Source organism: Monopterus albus, unplaced genomic scaffold, assembly GCF_001952655.1.
Source record: "Monopterus albus unplaced genomic scaffold, M_albus_1.0 scaffold107.1, whole genome shotgun sequence".
NCBI lineage: Eukaryota > Metazoa > Chordata > Actinopteri > Synbranchiformes > Synbranchidae > Monopterus > Monopterus albus.
This window is the reverse complement of record NW_018127987.1, coordinates 457535-479874: the sequence shown is the minus strand read 5'-3', so window position 1 is coordinate 479874 and position 22340 is coordinate 457535. Positions and strand designations below refer to the sequence as shown.

Genomic DNA, 22340 nt, shown 5'->3' with positions numbered 1-22340 from the left:
TGACCTTGTTACTGAATTAGCATTTAGCTCAATGCACCTCTGTGACACAGTCCATCTTCACACAGACACCGCAGACTTGTTTCTAAGAAAAAATAAAGAGTAACAAATATAAGGGAAAAACAACATGAAATGTTTTAGTAAAATGCTGTAGTTTAACTGCCAGAGCAACTCCAGTGCTCCTCCAAGTCTCTGGAACTCTACTGGACAACTCTGAATCATTCTTCTGAAAGATACTCCCTCATTTGATGTCTTAATGTTGGTTGTTGAGAGTGTTGTGTAACACACTGGTCCGTGTGTCTTTCACAGCTGGATTGAATCTGATGGTTGTAATGGCCGTAGCAAAAGATTCACATCATTTACTTATATACATCAAACCAGTGGTGACACCTGCATTTGTAAAATTTCCACTTAGGTTTTCTTTGTAGCCACCATTTGCTTAAGTAGGTCATCATTCTGTGAGTGCTGATACCAGTTTAGTAGAACATAATGGCTCTTGTGATGTACTTTACATATTCCTGCCAGCCTTCTCATCCCCCACCCCTGTTTGTTGTTCCTTTTATTTCTCTTTAAGCTTAACTTTGTTCCTGTTTGCTGCCAAGCAGGTTTTAGCTCCTTCCTGCTAGTTTCTTACGATCAGGCCTTCACTCACATATAAACACACATATACAGTGAGGTAGAATTTACATGAATGCAAATGTTGATTTGCAACAGGGATGGAAAATCATAAGGAGAATCTGTGCATGGAAGAGGTTGCGACAGGAAGAGCAAAAGAAGAAGGGGCAGGAACAGGCACATTTTCTCCCAGAGATAGTTGGGTAATTAGGAAAATTAAGAGTAAATTACTGGGGGCAGGGGGTTTGGCCGGGGTTGTAATGGAGCCTGATATCATGAGAGAGAAACAGAGAGAGAGTTGGAGGCTAAACATAATCCAGGCTGGGTGCAAGTGAGGAAAACAGGAAGTAGGAGTAAGGGGAGTTAACCTGGATTCAGAAATACGTCTTTGCTCATGTAACCTGACTCTCTGAGTTTTATTCTGCTTGGAGGTAAAGCAGTACTGAATATCATCTCAGACTACAACACAAAGGACAGGCTGGAGTCGGCCCATCACTTCCTGGTGTGAACGAGTTCAGACTGCAAGTGACCCCGAGTGCAGAGAGGAGCAGGCCAAACCATGTCTTGTAGGTTAGTGTTTGTTCAAAGTAATTAATAAGGTAAAATGCTTATGTGTTTGGCATGTTCTGGTGTTATCTTTGCTTCTTCGCAATGTTACTGTGTATGTTTTTTGTCCCTTTAAATGTATCTTCATTCTGTTATTCATTCAGACCTTCTCTGGGGATGCTATATTATTGTTTGGTTTGTCTGCTGGTTAGCAAGTTATTTCAAAAACATGTCAGTACATTATAATGAAACTAGGCCACAGGCTGAGAAATAAGTAATGCAGATCTGGATCCATCCATCCGTCTTCGTCCACTCTACCCGAGACCGGGTCGCGGGGGTAGTAGTACAAGAAGAGCCTCCCAGACTTCACTCTCTGGAGGGAAGCAGATCTGGATACGGATCTAAACATCTTTTAAAAACAATTTAGTATCATTGTAGTGTATTCACTATTTTCTCCTTTGCAGTGGTGGAAAAAAAATTGGCTCATGTATCAGTCATCTGTGCATTTTGATACGAGTAATATTTATTAAATGTTTCATTAAATCATTTTTTTGGCTTAAATCATAACATTGTTGCTAAAATGTAATAATGCCATAAAGCATCTGCAGTGACTACACCCAGAAATATTAAACAGATAGCTACCAGGGTATAAATATCTTTAAAACGTTGGGATTACTGTTAGGAGACAAATTCAAATTGTCTAAATGAACTAAACAACTATGCTCAAGGCAACCTTTGGGGGAAATGCACCCAAAATGCAAAAAACAAACAAATACAAAGGCTAAGAAATGTTGCCCACCAGTGCCAAACCCAAAGATTTTCATTATACGAAGATAAGACAGAAAAAGGAAGAAACCCTCAAATTGGTCAACTAATTATTTCAGCACTAATAATATCATAACATACTGGCAGGTTCACACAGGAAGGAAACAACAGAATGTGTATAATAAATGTCTCTGAAGAGAAAAAGTACGACGCATTGCAACAGCCTGATGCATTACAACACTCAAAAGAATGACCAAATCTAGGAAACATCTGTACTGCGACTCTGAGGCTGAGAAAAAAAAAAGTGCCATTTGTCACACTGCTGCATTCATCCTCCAACGTGAAACTGTGTCTGTTAAACATGAGCGCCTGTGATGAGAGTTAAGCAAGCTGCAGTAGTTGGCATTAACCACCATGAATGACACCTGCAGCGTTCTGTGCACATGTGTGTGTGTGTGTGTGTGTGTGTGTGTGTGTGTGTGTGTGTGTGTGCAGAGGGTGAGGTCGCGCTGCAGTATTCTGCACATATTAGGTTTTTCCCAAAGTACAAACACTGTGTCAGTTTTGATCTACTCTTTTCACATTTGTACCAAAACTAAAATCAACATAGTTCACCAGTGAAAATGTTTTTCACAGTAGAAGAACTGACATCTTGTATATTGATTCATATTTGTCCTCTCAAACCTCTAGTAGGGTAGCATGATTTGCAAGTTACATGTAACTACCCTTTTGTTTTGCAGCTTGGAAAAATTTATATGGTGCAGGTGTATGTGCATTTGTTTTGCATTATGAGCAAACCAGTGTCTCTCTCTCAAGCTTCTACATGCTTCTTATATCAGGGGAAAAATTTAAATGCTTAAGTCTAGATGATCTGCTTTATGCCAGTTGTGTGTTGTAGTTTTTGAGCTATTGCCTCAGTGGTGTGATAATGAAACAAGTTCAATGTGGCAAGTAGTTCAAACTCTAAAAAAAGCACACATGCGCGCGCGCGCACACACACACACACACACACACACACTCGCACACACACTCGCAAATACATATTTGTACTTCAATGAGGACACTCACTGACACAATGCATTCCCTAACCCTTACCCTGATCTATCAGAACTAATTGCCTAACCTTAACTATAAACCTAATTCTAACCAGAACCATAAAACCAAGTCTTAAGCCTCAAAAAGTTGTTTCAGATAGTGAGGACCGGCCAAAATGTCCTCGCTCTGTAGCAAAAAAACAACTATGTTGTAAGTACAAGAACACACACACATTAGTGGGGGGAAGGTTCAACTACAAATAACAAATAAGGAAGTGCAGTGTGACTCTGACCTTTGTGTGTTGCAACCATGCACACCTGGAAGTAAAGAACAAGCTGATGGGTGGCAGGCACAGGGGGAAGCTTTGCCACTAAAGGAGGGAGAGACAAAGCGCTGACAGTTTTGAAAATGTACTAGAAGCTCAAACCCAGTGCTTTATGGATTTTTTTTTTTAATTTATTCCTGCAACCAAATTGGAATAACTGGACAACTGCTTCTGCTTGTGACACACCGATGAATGGAACAGAAATGACCCATCTGATGCTCTTTTCATCGATATCTGCACAGACAGCCGAGTGTCAGAGAGCACATTCCCAGAGCTGAAACCTACTTTGCTCTTAAATATGATGAGTTTTTGTCGTGGTTTAATTTAAATTTAAAAAGAAAACAACAACAAAACCAAACACAAGTGCACCCGTTGCAGGAATTCCGGCTTGTCGGCTATTTTAGTTCGTGTTACTTTCACTATTTTGCGAAAGGGGACATAAAAAGGAAGGAAGGAGAGAGAAAGAACGACAGAGAAGGAGGGGAGAGAGACTTATACAACTTGAGTTTCTTGGCAACTGCCAGTTGTTGTCAGAGGCAGCTGACAAGGGTAAGTGTCTACCTGCTTTCTTATTTGGACAGAGAGGGGTTGAATAGGAAGAGAAATGGGTGGAGGGAAGCCTAGAGAGCAGGTAGGTGTTGTTTAGTCAGTGAGAAATACAACTTGATGGTTTTGATCTAAAAGAAGGCTGTTGGTCGAGTAAAGAGCATGAGGATGACAGTGACTTATTCTCTATTTGAGCGAGTATAGCCCTGTAAAGTGAGGAACCAGACAGACTTGTTCTTTATAAAACTAGAGATTAAAAAACACCCTGCTGATGCTTTTGTGTCTTGCATGTTCGGGTGACTCTCCACCTGTCACTCTCCTTTGCTTTGGTCCCAGAAGAAGTGAAGAGCCAACATGGTTCGGTGAGTCAGTCCTCGACTGGACGCTGTAACGCTCCGTTCTTCAACTCTGGCTGTGGTTTCTGTTTTCTCAAGGCCTGATGACAACTTCTGTGTTTCCATTCCTCCTTCACTGTCTTTCCCCAGCTGCTGACTTGTTCTGTTCCTCTATCATGTGCTTTGTGATGCGTCGTGAAGAAAATGTATCATAAATGATGTTTGAGTTTAGTCGTTGAGTGAGAATGGACTTTATTTTCTCTCCTGAATATTCAGGTCCCCTTTGCCTTGAGCTGATGCTTCTTTCTTTCTTTCTTTCCCAGTTCAAATCTTTTGCTGAAAAGTCTCTTGTCGCTCTGGAGTTAAAGGGGGAAATGCATTCAAGTACAAACTCAGTGTAACGCAGGATTCACCACACATAAAGTTCCATAACATGTTAATCCTGCTACTATAGCTCAGTATTGAAGACACCGTTTTATGAAGCAGTATTATTAAAAATGTTGAATAATTAATAATTTGAAGACTGGTTTGTAACAAAGCTATTACAATGAGAAATAGATGATAGGTAACTGAACATTTGGGTGATGGTTTCTTGTTCCGGTGTCCCCTTCGGGTGAATGAAAGATGTTGACTACAACACATTTTTCCCATTCTTAAAGGGCTCCAGGAAATAAAATGTTAGATATTTAATCTGACCTGATGTTATGTAAAGCCAAGTGACTTGCTGAAAGGGCTTTAAAACCAGAGCTCTACTGGGTTTTTTGGATTCTAGTGTTTTGAGGTGAGCTGGTGCTAACGGTGTCGAGATGTTACAAGTTCATTGAACGATGCTTCTGTATGTCTACAGACAGAGCAGTTCCTTTATACACATTAAGCAGAATAATGAACAAGGCTCATAATGAGGGATAAAAATCGTATGGACTGAACTAGGAACGCAATTAACATTTTGTTTCAGTATCAATTTTACTATAGATTGATCAGTTACTTGTTTGATCTGAAGGATGTCTGTTACAAGTTACCAGACACCAGAGTAATGTTATAAACCTGGTTCTCAAAGGTTGTCCATAAAAACTAACAAACAAATCGAAAAAACAAAAGCTTACATTCGCGACAGTGTAACCAGCAGATATTAAATATAACTCTCAGAATGGTCATTGATCATTTTCTGTTAGTCGACTACTGGTGGAATACATTTTCCACCAGACCGTGGTGAAACCTGCCTCTGCTGCCATGAATTCACACATGAAATTTAGTCTGGTGAAATAATGTGTTTATAAAATAGGTTTGCATTCACTGTGCTCGTAGGTAAATGTTGTGAGGAAGTGATACTGGGACATTATGCCATGTGTTTGTATTTATGATGCAAATCTTCTTAAAATTTGAAACCTGAAGCTGATATGGGCACAGTTATATTCATGCGTTTTTACTGTGTATATACTGTATATGTATGTGTGTTAATGCAGGTGGTTCCATAGAGGCATCACAGGCCAGCAGGCCGAGGAAATTCTGAAGACTCGAGGCAGTCATGGCAGCTTCTTGGCTCGACCCAGCAAGAAGAATGCGGGAGATTTCTCTCTGTCTGTCAGGTAATAATGCTTGAAAAAAAAACACCCCAGAGCCCTCTTATACTTTTCTAACTGCACAGCTGAGGAGAAATCCTACTTTCCTTTTTGTTTAGAAGTGTGTTGTGGCTCTTCCACTTAACAAACCATAAAGCAGAAAATACATTTATACAGAGCCTACAGATTTTCACAGCACGTGGATGGTTCATCTCCGGACACCCTGAGGATAATGCAGGACTGTGATGTGCTGATGTTTTTTTTTAATGTACTTCCTAAATTCATCACAGTAAAACTGTATTTATAAATGTTTTAACACATACAATTGTACAAATAAATTGTTATTGAGTTAATATGATTCACAATATGAAAGAAGGGAATGACAATTTACACACTACTGAAAAAATCTAATACAGGCAGACATATAGATGTACAGTAAATTGTGATCATTGCTGTTTCCTTTTTTTCCATAAGCAGGACTTACAAGCATGCAGCCATGTTGGTCAATGTGCTGACCCCGATTGCATGAATGTGCAGTATAAAAACTACGTTACTAATCACCGTACTGCCGTCTGTAGTGCTATACGATGAAAGTTTTACTGATGTTCTTTTATTGTAGATAACAAAGAAAGAAACAGTAGCCCTTCATACCCACACTACTCCCACTATTGTTTCATTATTTAAAAAAAACACTAGTGCTTTTCTCTGTTTGAGTAGTTCTTACATCTTTTTATGCTCACAAGTTTTCATACAGTACAAATCAGGTGGACTGCAGCCTTTAGATTGCATGAAAGTGTCTGCTTTTTGAAAGTCTTATTAATGTCACACACACATCCAAATGCCCCGAAACCAAGAAAAGAGCTGAGTCCTCTAAACCAGAAGAATGTCATCTGAGAGCTGTTGCTGGATTTTGCTAACAATTTACATTCATACCAAGGTATTTTTAGAAGCTACATACAAAAATGTAGATACCTGGTCCAAAATAAAAAGGGAAACCCAACTTCAGGAAACCTCTTGTATTATTCTGATGAAAACCCCAGTCAGCTACATAACTGCTTCATTCTTTGTAGCTGATTTATGAAGGAACATTTAAAGATTTCATGCAATTTTTTTTCTTTTGAAACAAATAAATGCTGAACAAATATTATTGTGCTGTTAAAACGTTTCCATCTAAAAGCTTAAAAACTCCTGAGATAGAGATATTTTCTCTACTCGCATCACTTGGTTATTTTGTCCAGGAAGAATGACGGTTAATTGGTGTGGCCTGACGGTTGTTTTTTCCCTCAGGGTGGGTGATTCGGTGACCCACATCCGGATCCAAAACACAGGAGATTACTATGACCTGTATGGCGGAGAGACGTTTGCCACCCTGTCAGAGCTGGTGGAATACTACACAGCAGAGAACGGCATGCTGCAGGACAAGGATGGCACCACCATCGATCTCAAATACCCCGTCAACTGTTCCGACCCCACCACAGAGAGGTCTGTGAACCTCCACACTCACTGTTTAAGCCCCAGTAGCTTAATGTGGAACACGCTCACTTCTCTAGGCTGCCTACACTCTTTAGTTAGATGTAATAGTGTGGGTAAGTTGACTAAAGTCAGCTGTGACAAGCAGGGTGTTTTTCACTTACTGGGAGTAATGAGTGTCATTTGTAGGTTTGATAGTCCATGTGGTTTTAATGTTTTCCTCTGGGGAAGGCTTTTTATCTGAAGCCACTTTTAACTAATTTAGGTCTAATCGCAGCTTTGTTTGTCTGAATGTGAGTCAGTGAAAATGAACACTCAGACAGACACAGAGAGCCCACGGGCTTCATTCCTACACCTGCCTCATAGCTGCTGCTCATGGATTTAATGTGAGCAGTGTCAGCGTACACCTGCTCTTTACTAAAGTACCACTGTGCTTCCATTTCATGGAAGACACGTTTAGCATTCAAGAGCAGTTCATAAACATTTAGCAAAAGGTTTATAACACACTATATAATATTCAGATAAAGTGACATTTTTAGTTATTTTTTAAGTTCAGTATTTGTCAACAGTTATAGCTTCTCCTATTCATTGCTAGTTTATATTATTACAACTGTGTTTTACTGTATGGTCATATATTATCTGTTTATACGTGAGTGATGACAGGAGGAGTTATAGTTGCTGAGGGATACATTAATAAATGCATATATCTACTTCTGACTACATTATAGTGTGTTACAAGCCATTTATTAAATGCTAAACAGTGGGACTAAGTGTTGCTCTGATGACTTCACTGTAGTCCATCCCCAGTGTTTGGGTATCAGAGGTTTCCACATTTCATATCACAAACTCCTGCTCATACATACACGCCTTACGCTCAGAGTAAGGACAGAGAACCCTTCTGCTTTAGGCAGATGAATGTGGCAACAGTTTCTGGTGTCAGACTTCACACATTTGTCTTTCTACATCAAACACCAAAGTGGGGTAACGATAAGCAAAATGCATTTTTTATCAACCACGCCAGACAAAATCAGCGGCGAACAAGTAACAGAGCAAACCTTTACTTCAGATAAATCAAAAAACAGAAAACTATACAAGTAAACGACAACATAAATACAACACACAGGAGACGGCGCATTTTCTTTCAAGAGCCAGTAAAGCCTTTCAGTGAAAGTCCAAATTCTTCATGCACCACTCTATTTTTGATTTCTTGGTTCATACATTCCTACATTAAGTGAAGTGGAAGCAACTGCTTCATTTGAACATTTCCATCAGTACTTATCATCCATGAGTCCCATTGTCCCAAAAATGAAATAGTGCTTTTGACTTCAGTGCATTTTCTGCAGCTGTCAGCAGTAGTTGCTAGCTGTTTAGCAGATTAAGATCTTATATTTAACTACAGTATATTTACTTGCAACAGCGGGTACTCCTGTTTTCTGTTATTTTCATTTTACTGATTTTACTAAGTGCATCTGTTTGCTAAGTAGCAGGTATTTTCTAATGTCTGTATCTGTGTGCCTCCTCCATACTTCTGCTGTGAATTTGATAAAAATCTTGATATATTTGCAGTTTGCTGTCAAGTCCAGGTTCCAGAATAAGAATTAATATTAGTGTTTTGACTTAACTCTGCCTACAGTGTACATCTGAATTCCATTACATTGCTGCTGGAGGGGGAGTTTTTCTCCCAGCTGGAAACATTATTCAACTGTAGGCTGCTTAAAGTAGGTTCATGTCCAACTAGTAGTGGTAAACTCATACAGTTCCACTCCTTTTATGAGTAAAGGAGGACACTATCTGCTGTGTGTGTTTGTGACTGTGTACTTCACATCCCCCCCCCGTCCTTCTCTCTCTGTCAGTTGTCTAACTTCCCTTTTGTTGCTGCGGTTGGAAACTTTAAGTTTTGACACTTTTGAAACCAATGGCCAGACCCTACTTGTCTTCCTCTATTGCACACTCTATCATGTTCTTGTTCACTCTCTGTCTTCCTCATCTCATAGAATCTTTTTTCTCATCTCAGTTTCTCATCTTAGTGAAATATGATTGCACACACCTCAGTGGGTCACTGTGTGATGTTGTCCTTTTATGACTCTTTTCATATATCTAGCTGATAGCTTCTCAGAAAAGAGAACAAATGATGGTCATTAAGTTGATGGTATTATTGCATGTGATTAATCACGGTTACAAACATGATTGCAGCCAGGCTTGTTCCACCGGTAGTCTGTTTAATACATCAATTTAACCACAAGTGTAGTAAATATGTCCATTTACTGTGCAGTTGTCTGTCAGTTATTCCTCTGCACATGCGGGTCTTTGAAAACTTCTAAAAAAAATGCACGGACACCATCACTGTTTGGCTCCAGGTGCATCATGCAACCTGCTGAAATTAAAAAGCACCAGGTGGCTACTAATTTCTGTTTCTGTAAAAACATACAATGATTTGACAAGTAAGAAAACCATAAAACTGAATCATTAAAAGTTTGTGCAAAAAGCATAAATAGCACAGAGTGTGGTGGGCTTGTGGATGTTGGGTATTGAAAGGATGGGCTCAGTCTTTAAATAGTTTGGTCTCTTCAGCCACGAAATCTGTCACCAGAAATTTTCCGACCGCAAAGCAGGAAGTTTAGAAGAAGAAATCGAGAACTGTGCCTAAAATTAAGTCATGTCCCGGCCCAGCCGGCTGTGCATTCACTCATTCACACACCACAAACACACAGAGAGTACAGTGGTGACAGAAATATAACCTGCACAGCAACATCTGTACATTCTGTTTTTATCTGTCTACATAATGCATCTTATTCTGTTGTGGCTTTCTATTACTACTCACTGTGTAGTTTGCACAGCAGTCCAGTGGACGACATCAGTGTATGTCTGACAACCGCCTAGCCATTAATAGATTAACGCACATCATTTATAGCGCATTCACAGCCCAAACATGCTTTGCTCACATATAGAAAAAAAGAAAAAATGAGTTGAAGGATGTTGTGGTGTTCAGTTGCTACGTATGTGTGCAAAGCCAGAACATATTTAACAGTTACATGCAATATTTAGATGAGACAGCAGCTGTTTTGGTTAACTGTTTATGAATATATTTAAACATCTGTGCACATCACAGCGTCTGCATCATGAAATACGTGTTGTTCTCTCAGGTGGTACCATGGCCACCTGCCTGGGCCAAATGCAGAGAAGCTCCTCGTTACACGAGACGAGCCGGGGACCTTCCTGGTCAGAGAGTCACTGTCCAAACCTGGAGACTTTGTCCTGTCTGTTCTGACAGACGAGAGAAGCAAAACAGGGGGGAAAAGGGTCACCCACATCATTATAATGTGCCAGGTGTGTGTGTGTGTGTGGCATACAAGGTAACACATGTATGAAACTAGGAGTCGTTTTTGCTCAGTCTTGCTCTTTAAATATACAGAATTAGCCCCTGAAACAGATTCATATCCCTTAAAAACACAGAGGGGTATTCCCAAAGTTGTGCAGTGCACTTTGAAATAAGTTTAAAGTCTCATTTCCTCTGTCTTATGCAAGAAAAGACTTGCTCATATTTCAACAATGCTACCGGTCATAAACATCAGGAACTGTTTTACTTCATCATCAGTTGGTCTAGGGTACAAAAGCTGTTTTGTTTGTGAGTAGGAAAGATCTGAAGCCAAAGAGTGTATTCTCCCATTAGGTGTTTGCACAGTACGTACATTCACTGTACAGCAACAGGTCACATGGCCATCTCTCAGACTAATTTTCATAGATTGGATCCTTCTGTCATGAGTCACCATTAGGGCCTTTGCATTTTATTTTTAGCAGCAGGTGACCTTATAGAAAACACCTTTCAGCCCTCATTTAAATTGGAGCTGTTGTTTAGTGCATAAGATTTACATCAGCTTACTGGAAGGGTCACAAAGGCCTTTTGATGAGCACGTGGAAAAGATCAGGTGAGTTTCCAACTGTGCTCGGCTCTAATCTTCACAGTACTGCATTTGACAGCAGATGAGTGGGACTACATCAGTAACCTTTCATAGCTCTAGCACAGAGGGCATTATTTTTTATGTGGCATTTATCTGATTTAAAATGTTGAAAAACAGTCACACATGAAACTAATTGTCTATTTGAGCGAGTATAGTCATGTAGTCATTTAGTATTTAACCCTTTTTATTAAAATATTCTTTGTTGTCATTTACAGTATATAGGGTCGTTTAAATGATCAGTACTTTATAGTTTATTTGTATGGTTTTGTGTGTCTCCAGAATGACAGGTATACCGTGGGAGGTTCAAAGATGTTTGATACACTGACAGACCTGGTGGATTACTTCAAAAGCAAAGGCATCGAGGAGGTCTCTGGGAACTGGGTGCATCTCAAACAGGTGAACTGGGTTTTCTCACACAAACTATGTAGCTAAAACATGTCAGATAGAGAAGGACATCTGAATTAAAATCCATCTTATAATTTAGTTGCATTTACTGGTTCATCAATTGACGTCTGGTGAGCTGGGAAGAACAGAAACAAGTCTTTGTAAATTATTTTAAAAAACAAGCCGCGCAGCCCACAGATAGGAAGTATTACTCACATTTTTCTGTGTGTCTTAACTGGTGATGTTGTGTATTGCGCTCGCTGGCTCATCTAATTCTTTCATCTGTGTTATAAAATTTTTCCTCTCCTTTTCTCAGCCATTTTACTCCACCAGAGTGAATGCAGCAGACATCGAGAGCAGAGTGAAACAGCTGGATCAGAAAACACAAAAGCAGCAGGAGGGTGAAGAAGCGAAGAGCAAGGCGGGCTTCTGGGAGGAATTTGATGTAAGACTTGACCTTGGTTATATTTACTATGACTGTATCTTACCATGATGCTTTATCAATGGTGTAAGAACCAGTGTTGAGGAGTAGTGCACTACATGGAATTAAACTAGTAGCTTACATTTTGCAGTAACATGCTGGTAGTTCAACTACATTCCTAGTTGTGTAGTGACTGAAATAGTTAAATTACAAATTTGCCAGTTTTGTGTAGTTAACCATTGCAATTACAATTAAATCTGGGCCACGAAAGGAAATTATCATTGCTTCTCAAACCCGACCCTCCTTTTTGGAGAACACAGAGACAGCTCATGTCTTGTATAAACAAGAGATCCTGCTCTGAGAAGTACAGTGGTAGTGAAAGGTGGGCCCATTTAGACCAGTGTTCAAGCTGCTCATACCGTCTAAAAGGTGCAAGTTCAATACTGTTTTAGTTAAGTTTGTACTCGTCAGATGTTGCAAGACTGGTAAGTAACACACACACACACACACACACACACACACACACACACACACACAAATATAAGTGTGAACAGCCCAAATAGAATTGCTTTAGGACCATTTTTGCTGACGTGAGTTTTTTATCTTATAGTTTTGTATCACATGTACATCATCAGATTGATCATTTTTTACAAAGTAGTTTGAACTACTTCTAAGTTACTTTAGTTTACCAAGCTACATTTCTCTCTTGAGTAGCTTTGCTGTAATTTATCTGCTTCCAGTGTGAAGTAATTGATAGTTTGCTAAGCCACATTTTCAAAGTAGTTTCCCTAACGCTGGTAAGAATCGCAGAGTTGACCTGAAGTGGGGAGAAATAAATTATACATCAGGCAAACTTATTACAAATTGACTGAAGTGGTCAAATCCTTTTACATATCAGGATTTTTCCTTACTGTGAGCAACAGGAGAACAGAGGTAATATACCACCATCTTGTGGTGATGACATACAGTACATCAGCCTTGTTCAATTGCGATATTACACAATAACTCACAACAGGCTTTTTGAGTATGTAGTGTGTTCTTTTTGGAAAAGTGTCCAAATTAAGTTGATTTTTGGCGTGAATGGAAAAATTGACTTGTAGTGGTGAAATTAAAATACTTACCTCTGCCATGGAGGTTATGTTTTTACTGTCATTTGTTGGTTTGTTCACAAAAAAATGTAATGAATGGGTTTTGATGGTAGGGTATGGCCCACAGAACAATTCATTATATTTTGGTGGTGATCTGGATCATCAACCCGATCCACAGATCTTTTTATATGCCATTATGGGGAATCTGAGCTGCTTTGGCAGGAAAATAGTGAAAAATGCTTGTCATGATTCCCCAGATCCCATGATTAAAACAGATCGTTTTATTCCAGACCCAACGATATTCACTTTATTATATGAAAGACACAGGAAAAGCAACTAATTCTCACAATCAGGAAACTGGGACCAGAGAATGTTTGAAATGTTTGCTTAAAAATGTTATGTTTTAAATGATTAATCGGTTATATAAAAAGTGTTTAAGACCCAGGGACCATCATTCTAAGGAGCAACCCGAGGACAGCTGTTATAGAGTGGATAGACCGGGTTGGCACTATTTTAACCCCAAAACGGCTTTTCTGCATTTTACAAAATTGATTATTCACAAACAATAATACATGGAAATTTGTTTAACATATAAAATTTACACAATAATGATTCCTACAGTGAAACTACATTATTGCATACATGGCCAGGGATCACCTGCAATGCCTTTGAAAACCCCTGAATTCACTGATTAATCATCTAACTGTCACATCTCTCTAGTGGTGACACAGCTCCAGTAAGATCCTTTAAGAACTTGTTTGTCATTGTGAAGTTTGACTGGTTACACTGGATTCACTTACTGTATCGTTTGCTGTTAGTGGAACTATGCTAATTTTGCGTGTTCTAGTAAATTGTTCCAATAGCATCAAACAGTATTAGTATGTAATATGGAACTGGGATACAACAGGTCTCACACAGTCGTCTCTCTCCCCCACTAGGCTCTACAAAAGTTGGATGGCAAGGTGAAAAAGGGCAGAGAGGAGGGTCAAAGACCTGAGAATAAGCACAAAAACAGATACAAGAACATTCTTCCTTGTGAGTTTTAGTCATCTTACTATTATCATTTTCTAAATAAACCACATCTTATGAATCAATCCACATTCCCACAGTGCTAAATTTAACCGAGTGTTCCTGTTCTCCTTCTCTCCTAACATGTCTTCACTTTATCCACTTGTTTTCTCCCACAAGACGACGACACCAGGGTCGTCCTGCAGGACGCTGATCCCAGTGTTGTGGGTTCAGATTACATCAACGCCAACTACGTGAGCGTAAGTCTCCAAAGTCTGTGGCCTCACAGTAACACAAGCTGAGAAAAACACAACAAAAAACTGTCGCATATTCACTTTATCATCATTCATTTCATCATGTTAATAGTCATCAGGGTTGCTGTGTTGATCGTATTTGTGTATTGATCCACCAGTTCTTTTGTATTTGCAGAACTTCCTGTGGGAGTCTGGAGGTCAGAAAGTTTACATCGCCGCCCAGGGGTGCCTAGAAAAAACTGTCAGTGATTTCTGGCAGATGGTGTGGCAGGAGAACACAAGAGTGATCGTCATGACGACAAGAGAGGTTGAGAAAGGGCGGGTCAGTATCAAAACGACAACTTTGGCTTTGGTCCCTAAGCATGTTTTTTTCTTTGAAAGTGCTAACAGCATGAAACTCTCAGGAAGTGCAAAAACATCTGGTTAATATTGCCTTTACTTACATTTTCACTAAGGGGGAGCTTGTTCTTCTTCCTGTCATTTACAAACAAAAAGAAATGTACACGTTTTAATTGAAATCTAGGAGTACAGCAGTGCCTCATGCTCTTTTATTTAAACTGAGGTCTACTGAAAATTTCAGACCTTATTCCACTGCACTGACTCATCTCAAGATTCTTTTTCATCTCAAATGTTTGATACCCACTAAACACTACTGACTTGACCTCAGCACAGGATCAATATATATATGCTGAGGCTTTTGACCCAGGTCTGTTACCTATTAACTGCACCGAGGATGAACTTGGCAAAACACTGGAACAGTTGCTGTTAGTTCTTATCCTTTTATGTGTGGATATAGTCTGCAGGACCTGAAATACACCAACATTTGCAGCAAGAAGCAGGTTTAATCTGGTGCTACATGGTGGCTTGGAGAGTTTTTTTTGTAGTTAATATTTGTCAGTTTTACTTGTACTCTTTGAACGAGTGGGGCTACTGTTTTTTGGATGCCACTGCTGTCTTAGACATAGACAAAGGGGCTAGAGGATCTAACAGGAAAATTCATATTAATATATCCCAGTTGACCTGACTTAAATAGTTTTATTTCTCTGACGTTTCACACGTCTTTTGACTTTGTTAAAGTTGTGATTAGTTTATTTACTTGTCATTACAACAGACCTTCTTAGGAATTTGCCTCAATAAGCACATAGTTTAACAGAACAGACAGGATAACATTCATCATAACATACTACTAATAAAATCATCATATACATAAGAACATATTAAAATACACAAAGTACAATAGATATCAAAGATTAGTGTGATATGGTTGCACTGCAGAAGTCAAATTCAACATATTAAAAATGCTATAAATGATAACAGGGATACTAGTACATGAAATAGATCTTTCAGATGAAGTTATGATTTATTTGTGCAATTTCCTTATTTTTTGTGCAGAATAAATGTTTTCCATACTGGCCTGAGCTTGATAGCTTCAAGGAGGTGGGGCCCTACGTGGTGACCTGTAAATCAGACAGAGAAGCTGCTGATTATAAAGTCCGAGTTTTGGAGATTGCTCCTGTAAACCAGGTAACCTCCAGACACTGCCGTCTGACCTCACCGCGCACAGTCACTCATGTGCATGACCAGGACTTTAATTTTTCAAAGTGATACATTTTGTACGTGTTCTTACTCTTTATCAGTCGGAAAACTCTCGTGAAGTCTGGCACTACCAGTACCTCAGCTGGCCCGACCATGGTGTCCCTCAGGAGCCAGGTGGCGTGCTCAGTTTCCTCACCCAAGTGAACGCTAAACAGGCTGAATATCATGGTGCTGGGCCCATGATCATCCACTGCAGGTACTGGACAGATAACACCTCATGTTGTGTGGAGGGCTTGAAGACTTAGTCTAATGATAGAACTGAACATGATAGGGATTACTGATATAGTGTTAGAGCTGTTACCGACACATGTTTATGATCCCAAATGTTTAACAGCACCCCTGCATAAGTTAAACTATAGAGTTATGTGATTCCCTAGAACAATGACTGCAATATTTGATCTTCAACCTACCATTATTATCATTATGGATTAATTTGTTGATTGTTTTCAAATAAGTGATCAGAAAAAGACTGAAATGCATCACAATTACCCAGAAATGATGTCTTTAAATCACATGTGGACTAAAATCCAGTGATATAGCAATTGAGAAACTGAGAAATCTATCAAGTTTTCACTTTTGAAAGGTGAGAAGCAGTAAAATATTTAGTTTATTGCTTGGTACAGTAAATGATGTGAAAATTGTTCATGTTTTTGCAATGCAATACCACCTGTCAATGTCCCTTGACCCTGGGTCTGATGTAAGCAGTAATATCTCAGTTCCTTAAAAGCTGAGGATGTGTTTGGAGGTGCAAAGGGTTTGTAGGACATAACAGTGGGTTTCCAGATGGTGGGTCACACCAAGTGTCAGAGAGATCATAAATCCTCAAACTTTAAGTGTGATGTGCTGGAACGTATGGAGGACATCTTTATTTGTGTAACACTGTGAAATTAAGTTTACCAGGATCAGGTTTCATAATCGTAAATTAGGTAACAATACCTACAGGTTTAAGATTGGTCATAAGATTATTAGTAGCTGAACAAGGGGTTTTGAATCAATTGAGTTTATCCTTCTGGAATTTTCATTGTGTCGCTTGTGCTTTTTAAAACTTGCTGGTTTAATGATTATATGACTCTTGTATAAGTGTTTTGGTATATGGTATAGCTACGTTCACAAAGCTGCACAGCAGTAATAAGATATCCCATACTTCCCTTTAACACAGCAGTTAATGCAACATTTCTGACATATGGCCCTTTAGATTGAGAAAAGACCACATCAAAGTGTGATAAACAGTTATGACCTTCTATCACAGTTTGCACATGCTGCAGGTAGAGTGATGTTCCCATCTTATATATTTCTTAATTAATATTCATGCCTCCCTCATTATGAATTGTAATAACTTTTCATGTACCCCCTTCATCTGTTTTATGACCAGATACCTAAACAACCACTAATATTCCCAACAGCCTCAGCTGTACTTTGCATGTTAGCTAGTTAGCAAATATTAGCATGTTAACGTGCTAAACTAAGACTGAACATTATACATTATATCTGCTAAACATCAGCATGTTATATTGCCATTGTTGTGATCTTGGTACAGCCTCACAGAACTGCTTGTGGAGCTGTAGTTTAAGTTGTGCAGTTAACAATGTAAAATTTTTGTTTTACTAAACAACATACTAACTTTGTTTCTTCTCTAAACTTGTCCAGTGCTGGGATTGGTCGGACAGGCACGATTGTGGTGATTGATATGATCATTGACCTCATTGACACTCTAGGTAAAAAAAAATAAAAACACTGTTTTAAAGGAATCAGTTGTTAAGAATTATACTGGATAAAGACAAAACCATTGCACATACACAGTTTATTTTACTTTTTGTTATATTGCCTCCAGTGCTTTCCTATACTACTTCCTTATGTAGGTGTGGACTGTGATATTGACATCACGAAATACATCCAGATGGTACGAGAGCAGCGCTCTGGTATGGTGCAGACAGAAGCCCAATATAAGTTCATCTACCTAGCTGTGTCTGACCACATACAGGCCACCAAAGTCAAAGACAACGCCTCCATGGTGAGCAACAGCGATGGAAAATACAGGAAGACAAACTTTCAAACACACCAGGAATTAGTATTAGTAGGCTTAAATTCATACAGGGAAAACACAGACATGTAAAGAAAAGACAACAGAAATATACTGTATATATGTCTGAAGACCTTTGCACTTTTTTACAGCTGATTTGAATACCAGAGCTGACTAATTCAATGCCAACAGTATGATACCTCATCACAATGAACTTTGACCATAAGACAGAAAATGTTTGACCACATGCTGCAGATTAAACCGATGGCATGACCTCTGTGTGTCAGTAACAATCCATCACTCATATCTGAACTGTCTCTGTTTCCCCTCCCCAGCAAACTGAAACTGAGTATGGAAATCTGCAACTCAAACATCAACCAGCGAGCAGGAAGCCCTCAAAGTGAGTGTGTGTCTCTGTGTGTGTGAACTGGCTGTCCCTAACACATTCACAACATTCCTCTAAACCTCACACCACCGCCCTACTTTAAAAAAAAACAAAAAAAACATGAATTAGTCACTGTCTTCAGCAGTTTCTGGAGAAGCTGCAGATGGTCTTATTTTGTAGATGGGGATGTGTTATAGTTGCTGCTGGACACCAGCACTGCAATTTGCACTGCAGAAGAAAAAAAAATTCCTATGACCCTATTTATCTAAGTCAAATAGGGATTATCTTAAAAGAAGCACTGTTTGTAGTCCAGTACAGCCACTAAACTACTGAAAGGAAATGCAGCAGAATTTATAAAAGCTTAATTAATTCCCCATGTGGTGACTCAGCGTGTGTGTTAGCAGTGTTTGTGAGGACAAAATCAACCATCACCAGATGCAAGCATCAAAGGCAACCTGCACTTTTTCTGCTTCTCTATTGTGATTTTCAGCTCCAGTAGGAGTGATAGTGACACTTCTGGTGTAGAGGAGAGAAATAATCATTTCTGTTGCTATGAAAAGACTGCTCCACTGATTTAGCATTACACTTCTATAACACTGTCAGATTCACAATGGACAATTAAGATAAGAAAATGAAGCACCAAAAAGCCCAGAGACTACATTTCCCATAGTTCAACTGGATATTTTTTTCATTAGACACATCCCTGCATAATACAAATTAATTTTAAAAATTAAAAAATAAATTTAGAAAAAATTATTTTGACGTGATCCATTAATGGTTGAGAGTGATGAATAAAATGAAAGACTTTTTTTGCAGTGTACAGACAAATTCTAGACAACCTCTTTGGCTCCAGTTAACAAATAACTAAAGATAAAGCAGAACACATACACTGGATAATTCAGCTCCAAACGCTGTGACCTTTGACCCACTCAGAGTGCCGACTCGGAGCACGTTAGTTGGTCTATTTACATTGTTCTCATTTAGCGCCACAGTTCGTTAATCTCTGTGTCTGTGATTGACTTCTCCATCAGAACTATCTAATTAGCGTTATGTTCCATAAAAATACAGTGCTAACTAATCATATTTGTCTCTTTGCAGAAAGGACGTTTACGAGAATCTGTCAAAAGGAAAGAAAGATGCGAAGAAGATGAAGTCGGACAAGAAAAGTGGCTCAGTGAAGAAAAGATAGAAGAGACTGAAAAGTTCTATCACAGCATGTCAAGTTGTTATATTTATGCAGCACTATTTTGTTAATTTGTTTTTAGTTTTTAGTGGAAACGTTATACAAATTCAAAACAGGGACAACAGTTTGGCATCTCATATGTCACATGCTTGGTTGATGCGTTTGTTTAAAGCCCCTCTAACTTTCACCTTCGAACCCTTAACCTGTTAGAGTGAATGAGAATCAAAACAAACTCAGGAGGTACCTCCTCCTCTTCTCCCTCCGCTCATCCTTGCCCCTCCTGGCATTGCAGCAACAAGCTCCTTTTTCCTGCCTAAAACAGTAAAACAAGTAAATTATACAAAGGTATGGTTTTTCCCCGTAATACTTATACAGTACTAATGTTCCAGCCAGTATCGACTGCATTCAGTGTTACATATTTTACACACATAACGTTATAAGGTAACCATGAGTTATATGTGAAATTACATGATCTGCTTTGATAGTTCAACAAACTCCACTTTTCTAGTGCTGATGGCATAAATTTTAACATCTCACTAAAATTCAGTTTAATTAAATGTAGTTGCATTTGTATAGTGCTGAATTATAACAAAAGTTGTCTCAGGACACTTTACAAAGTCAGATCTAGTTAATAATAATATTATTATTATTGTAGAGGAAAAACTCAACAAATCGCCCTTGAGCAGCACTTGGCGACAGTGGGGACGAAAAACCGCCTTTAACAGAAGAAACCAAATGCTACGTGGACATTAAAACCTGTTTCGTCTGGACCAAAACTGAGCAAAAATTAGCAAACTGAGCAAGATTACTTCATTTGCAAACCCAGGAAAACGCGCTGGTGCGGATTTTAATAACACTGGCCACAGAGGATTTAGAAATAAACACGTGGCCTGAAGATAGCAGAGTGATAGTGGGTTAGTACAGCAAAGAGACAACACTTCTAGACAGTTTTTTACTTGATTTATCTAAATTTGTGCTCAGTATTAGTTAGTGCAGCTTTAAAATAAAGGCAATGTGAAAACTTTGTGTAAACGTGGTTTTTATTTCAGTTATTTGAGCATCAAGAGCATGACATTATGGAAGAGGATTAGGGCCAGTGTAAAAAAAATTTAGTTCTGACTTTTTTCTCAGAATTCTTTTTTAAAAGACAGCTTTAAAGTCAGAATTCTGATGAAAAAGTCAGAACTCAAACACTATTTTTTACACGAGCCCTAATCCATAGGAAAGGAGTGTAGGCTTGTTTAAAATTTAGCATTCGATAGTAACGTGTTTTCAGCTCACATTCAGAAACTGATAACAGAGTTATTAGATATTTTTCATGCTTATGTTAATCTTCTGTTTATTATGTACTTTATAAGTATGTACCACTAAACCACCAATAAAAAAACAAACATCCATTATTTTTTGTTTTACATTGAGTCATACTTCAAGACACTTTAGAAGTCAGTTATTTTGGCATACCTAGTAAAACTTTTAAATGGTTAATGATTCTTTGTTCTCTTTCTTATTATCTAAAACCCTGAAGCACATGTAGGCTGAGACTAGATGACGCACGGGGTTTGGCAACAGTAAAATGGAGTATTTTCTTCCGGATTTTTGCCAATGCATTTCGACAAGAGTATCAACTGTTAGTCTGCCATGTTTCATATTTCTTGGTTAATGTTTTTTTTTTTTCTTATTTTGCTTTCAGACTGGGAATAAATAATAAAAATAGCATAACAAAAAAAGCATTTTTGTTGTTTTCTACTGTATTAAAGTATATGTTAGTCACTTTAGGTTCCAGTCAGGTCCCAGTGTTGTGTTCTGAATTAGATTCTGGGCGGCCTTCTGCCTTGACCGGTTGGGGTGATTGGATAGAAGAATGAATTGGGATCAATAAATGAATTTGCTGTGAAAACAAATTATGAGCTGTATAGTTACTTTCAGGATCATTTAAATTAAACATCTGAAACAACCCTTTGTAAAACATAACTTTAGATCTACTTAAAGCTCCTAACTAACTGTTTACTTTGTGGTCATCATCGCCTTGAAGTTGTTTAGCGTCCCTTGGTGGACATTTCCTGTATCTTTGAGGATATCTCTCCTGCAGTGGTCTTGCATTTCTTTACAGTCTTTTTTGCATCACTGTGTTTTTTTTTTTTTTTTTGGTCTGCCTGGGATGTTTCGCAGGCGAGTGGCCCACTGCCAGTTTTGGCCCCTGGGCGTGTGACCGGTCAGCAAGCGGCAGGGATGCGAAACACCGGCTCCGCCTGCTAAAGATGAAGGAACCTCCCCCAAACAGCGACACAGCACAAAAATTCGTTTAGAAACTAATTCAAACTCCAGCCCGAGTCTTCACCACCAGTTTCCAGTATACTTACACTGTGGGGCAGCGGGGTTTCAATCCAGGCTTTGTTCAAAAAGTTGCCACAGTGAAAGTGATATCCAACAAGGCGGCGGCTGGTCTGGGGGATTCCGAAGAAAGGAAAGCAGAGATATCAGGTCGTCTGGAACCTTGGAAGGAACAAAAGGACACAATGTCTAAACCCAATTACACCGGCACGTTTTATATGGTGGAGCAGGAGAATATGGACGCGTACCTGGAAGCTTTAGGTAAGACTGTTTACATCTTAGTCCCTTTACCCGGCTGTAGCCCGTTAAACAAATATTTCCTTGTTTGATGCCCTTCCTCCACAACACTCACACTTTGTTGCCCTAGTTTTTAAACAAGCTGTGTTGCTTTGAGATGATCTTTTGTTGTAATCTTTAGTTTCAGAATACCAACCGTTTTCATTAGAAGTTGCAAATTAATGTAGTGAGATCACTTGTCCTTTATTTGACCCCCCCCCCCCCCCCCCCCTTCTTCTCTC

The 22340-nt window shown here is 38.9% G+C and overlaps 2 protein-coding genes across 4 annotated transcripts in view; both read left to right on the top strand.

The window, feature by feature from the left end:
- The first annotated feature begins 1121 nt into the window (after positions 1-1121).
- On the top strand, positions 1122-20156 carry ptpn6 (protein tyrosine phosphatase non-receptor type 6). Of its 3 annotated transcripts, none has more exons than XM_020610938.1 (16): positions 1122-1182; positions 4169-4191; positions 5628-5750; positions 7011-7205; positions 10337-10520; positions 11432-11548; positions 11853-11981; positions 13984-14080; positions 14234-14313; positions 14483-14629; positions 15700-15831; positions 15945-16099; positions 17551-17618; positions 17763-17914; positions 18259-18323; positions 19407-20156. In XM_020610938.1, exons 2-16 carry the CDS (start codon positions 4184-4186, stop codon positions 19495-19497), a joined length of 1743 nt encoding a protein of 580 aa, XP_020466594.1. In that variant the 5' UTR covers positions 1122-1182; positions 4169-4183; the 3' UTR covers positions 19498-20156. The 3 variants fall into 3 exon arrangements, with proteins under 3 accessions (XP_020466594.1, XP_020466592.1, XP_020466593.1); XM_020610936.1 differs by lacking the exon at positions 1122-1182 and adding an exon at positions 3273-3832; XM_020610937.1 differs by lacking the exon at positions 1122-1182 and adding an exon at positions 3888-3914.
- A 1539-nt stretch (positions 20157-21695) lies between these two features.
- rbp5 (retinol binding protein 1a, cellular) overlaps positions 21696-22340 on the top strand; it is a 3912-nt gene continuing 3267 nt past the window's right edge. Inside the window, exon 1 of the mRNA XM_020610911.1 lies at positions 21696-22083. Within this exon, the coding sequence (XP_020466567.1) occupies positions 22008-22083 (76 nt within the window). The 5' untranslated portion in view covers positions 21696-22007. The remainder of the gene's footprint in view (positions 22084-22340) is intronic.

Excerpts from the sequence above, each read along its gene's own strand:
- ptpn6 (XM_020610938.1), top strand. Across the intron at positions 14,314-14,482 it reads TCAACGCCAACTACGTGAGC|AACTTCCTGTGGGAGTCTGG; the intron begins GTAAGTCTCCAA and ends TTGTATTTGCAG. Across the intron at positions 15,832-15,944 it reads AGATTGCTCCTGTAAACCAG|TCGGAAAACTCTCGTGAAGT; the intron begins GTAACCTCCAGA and ends ACTCTTTATCAG.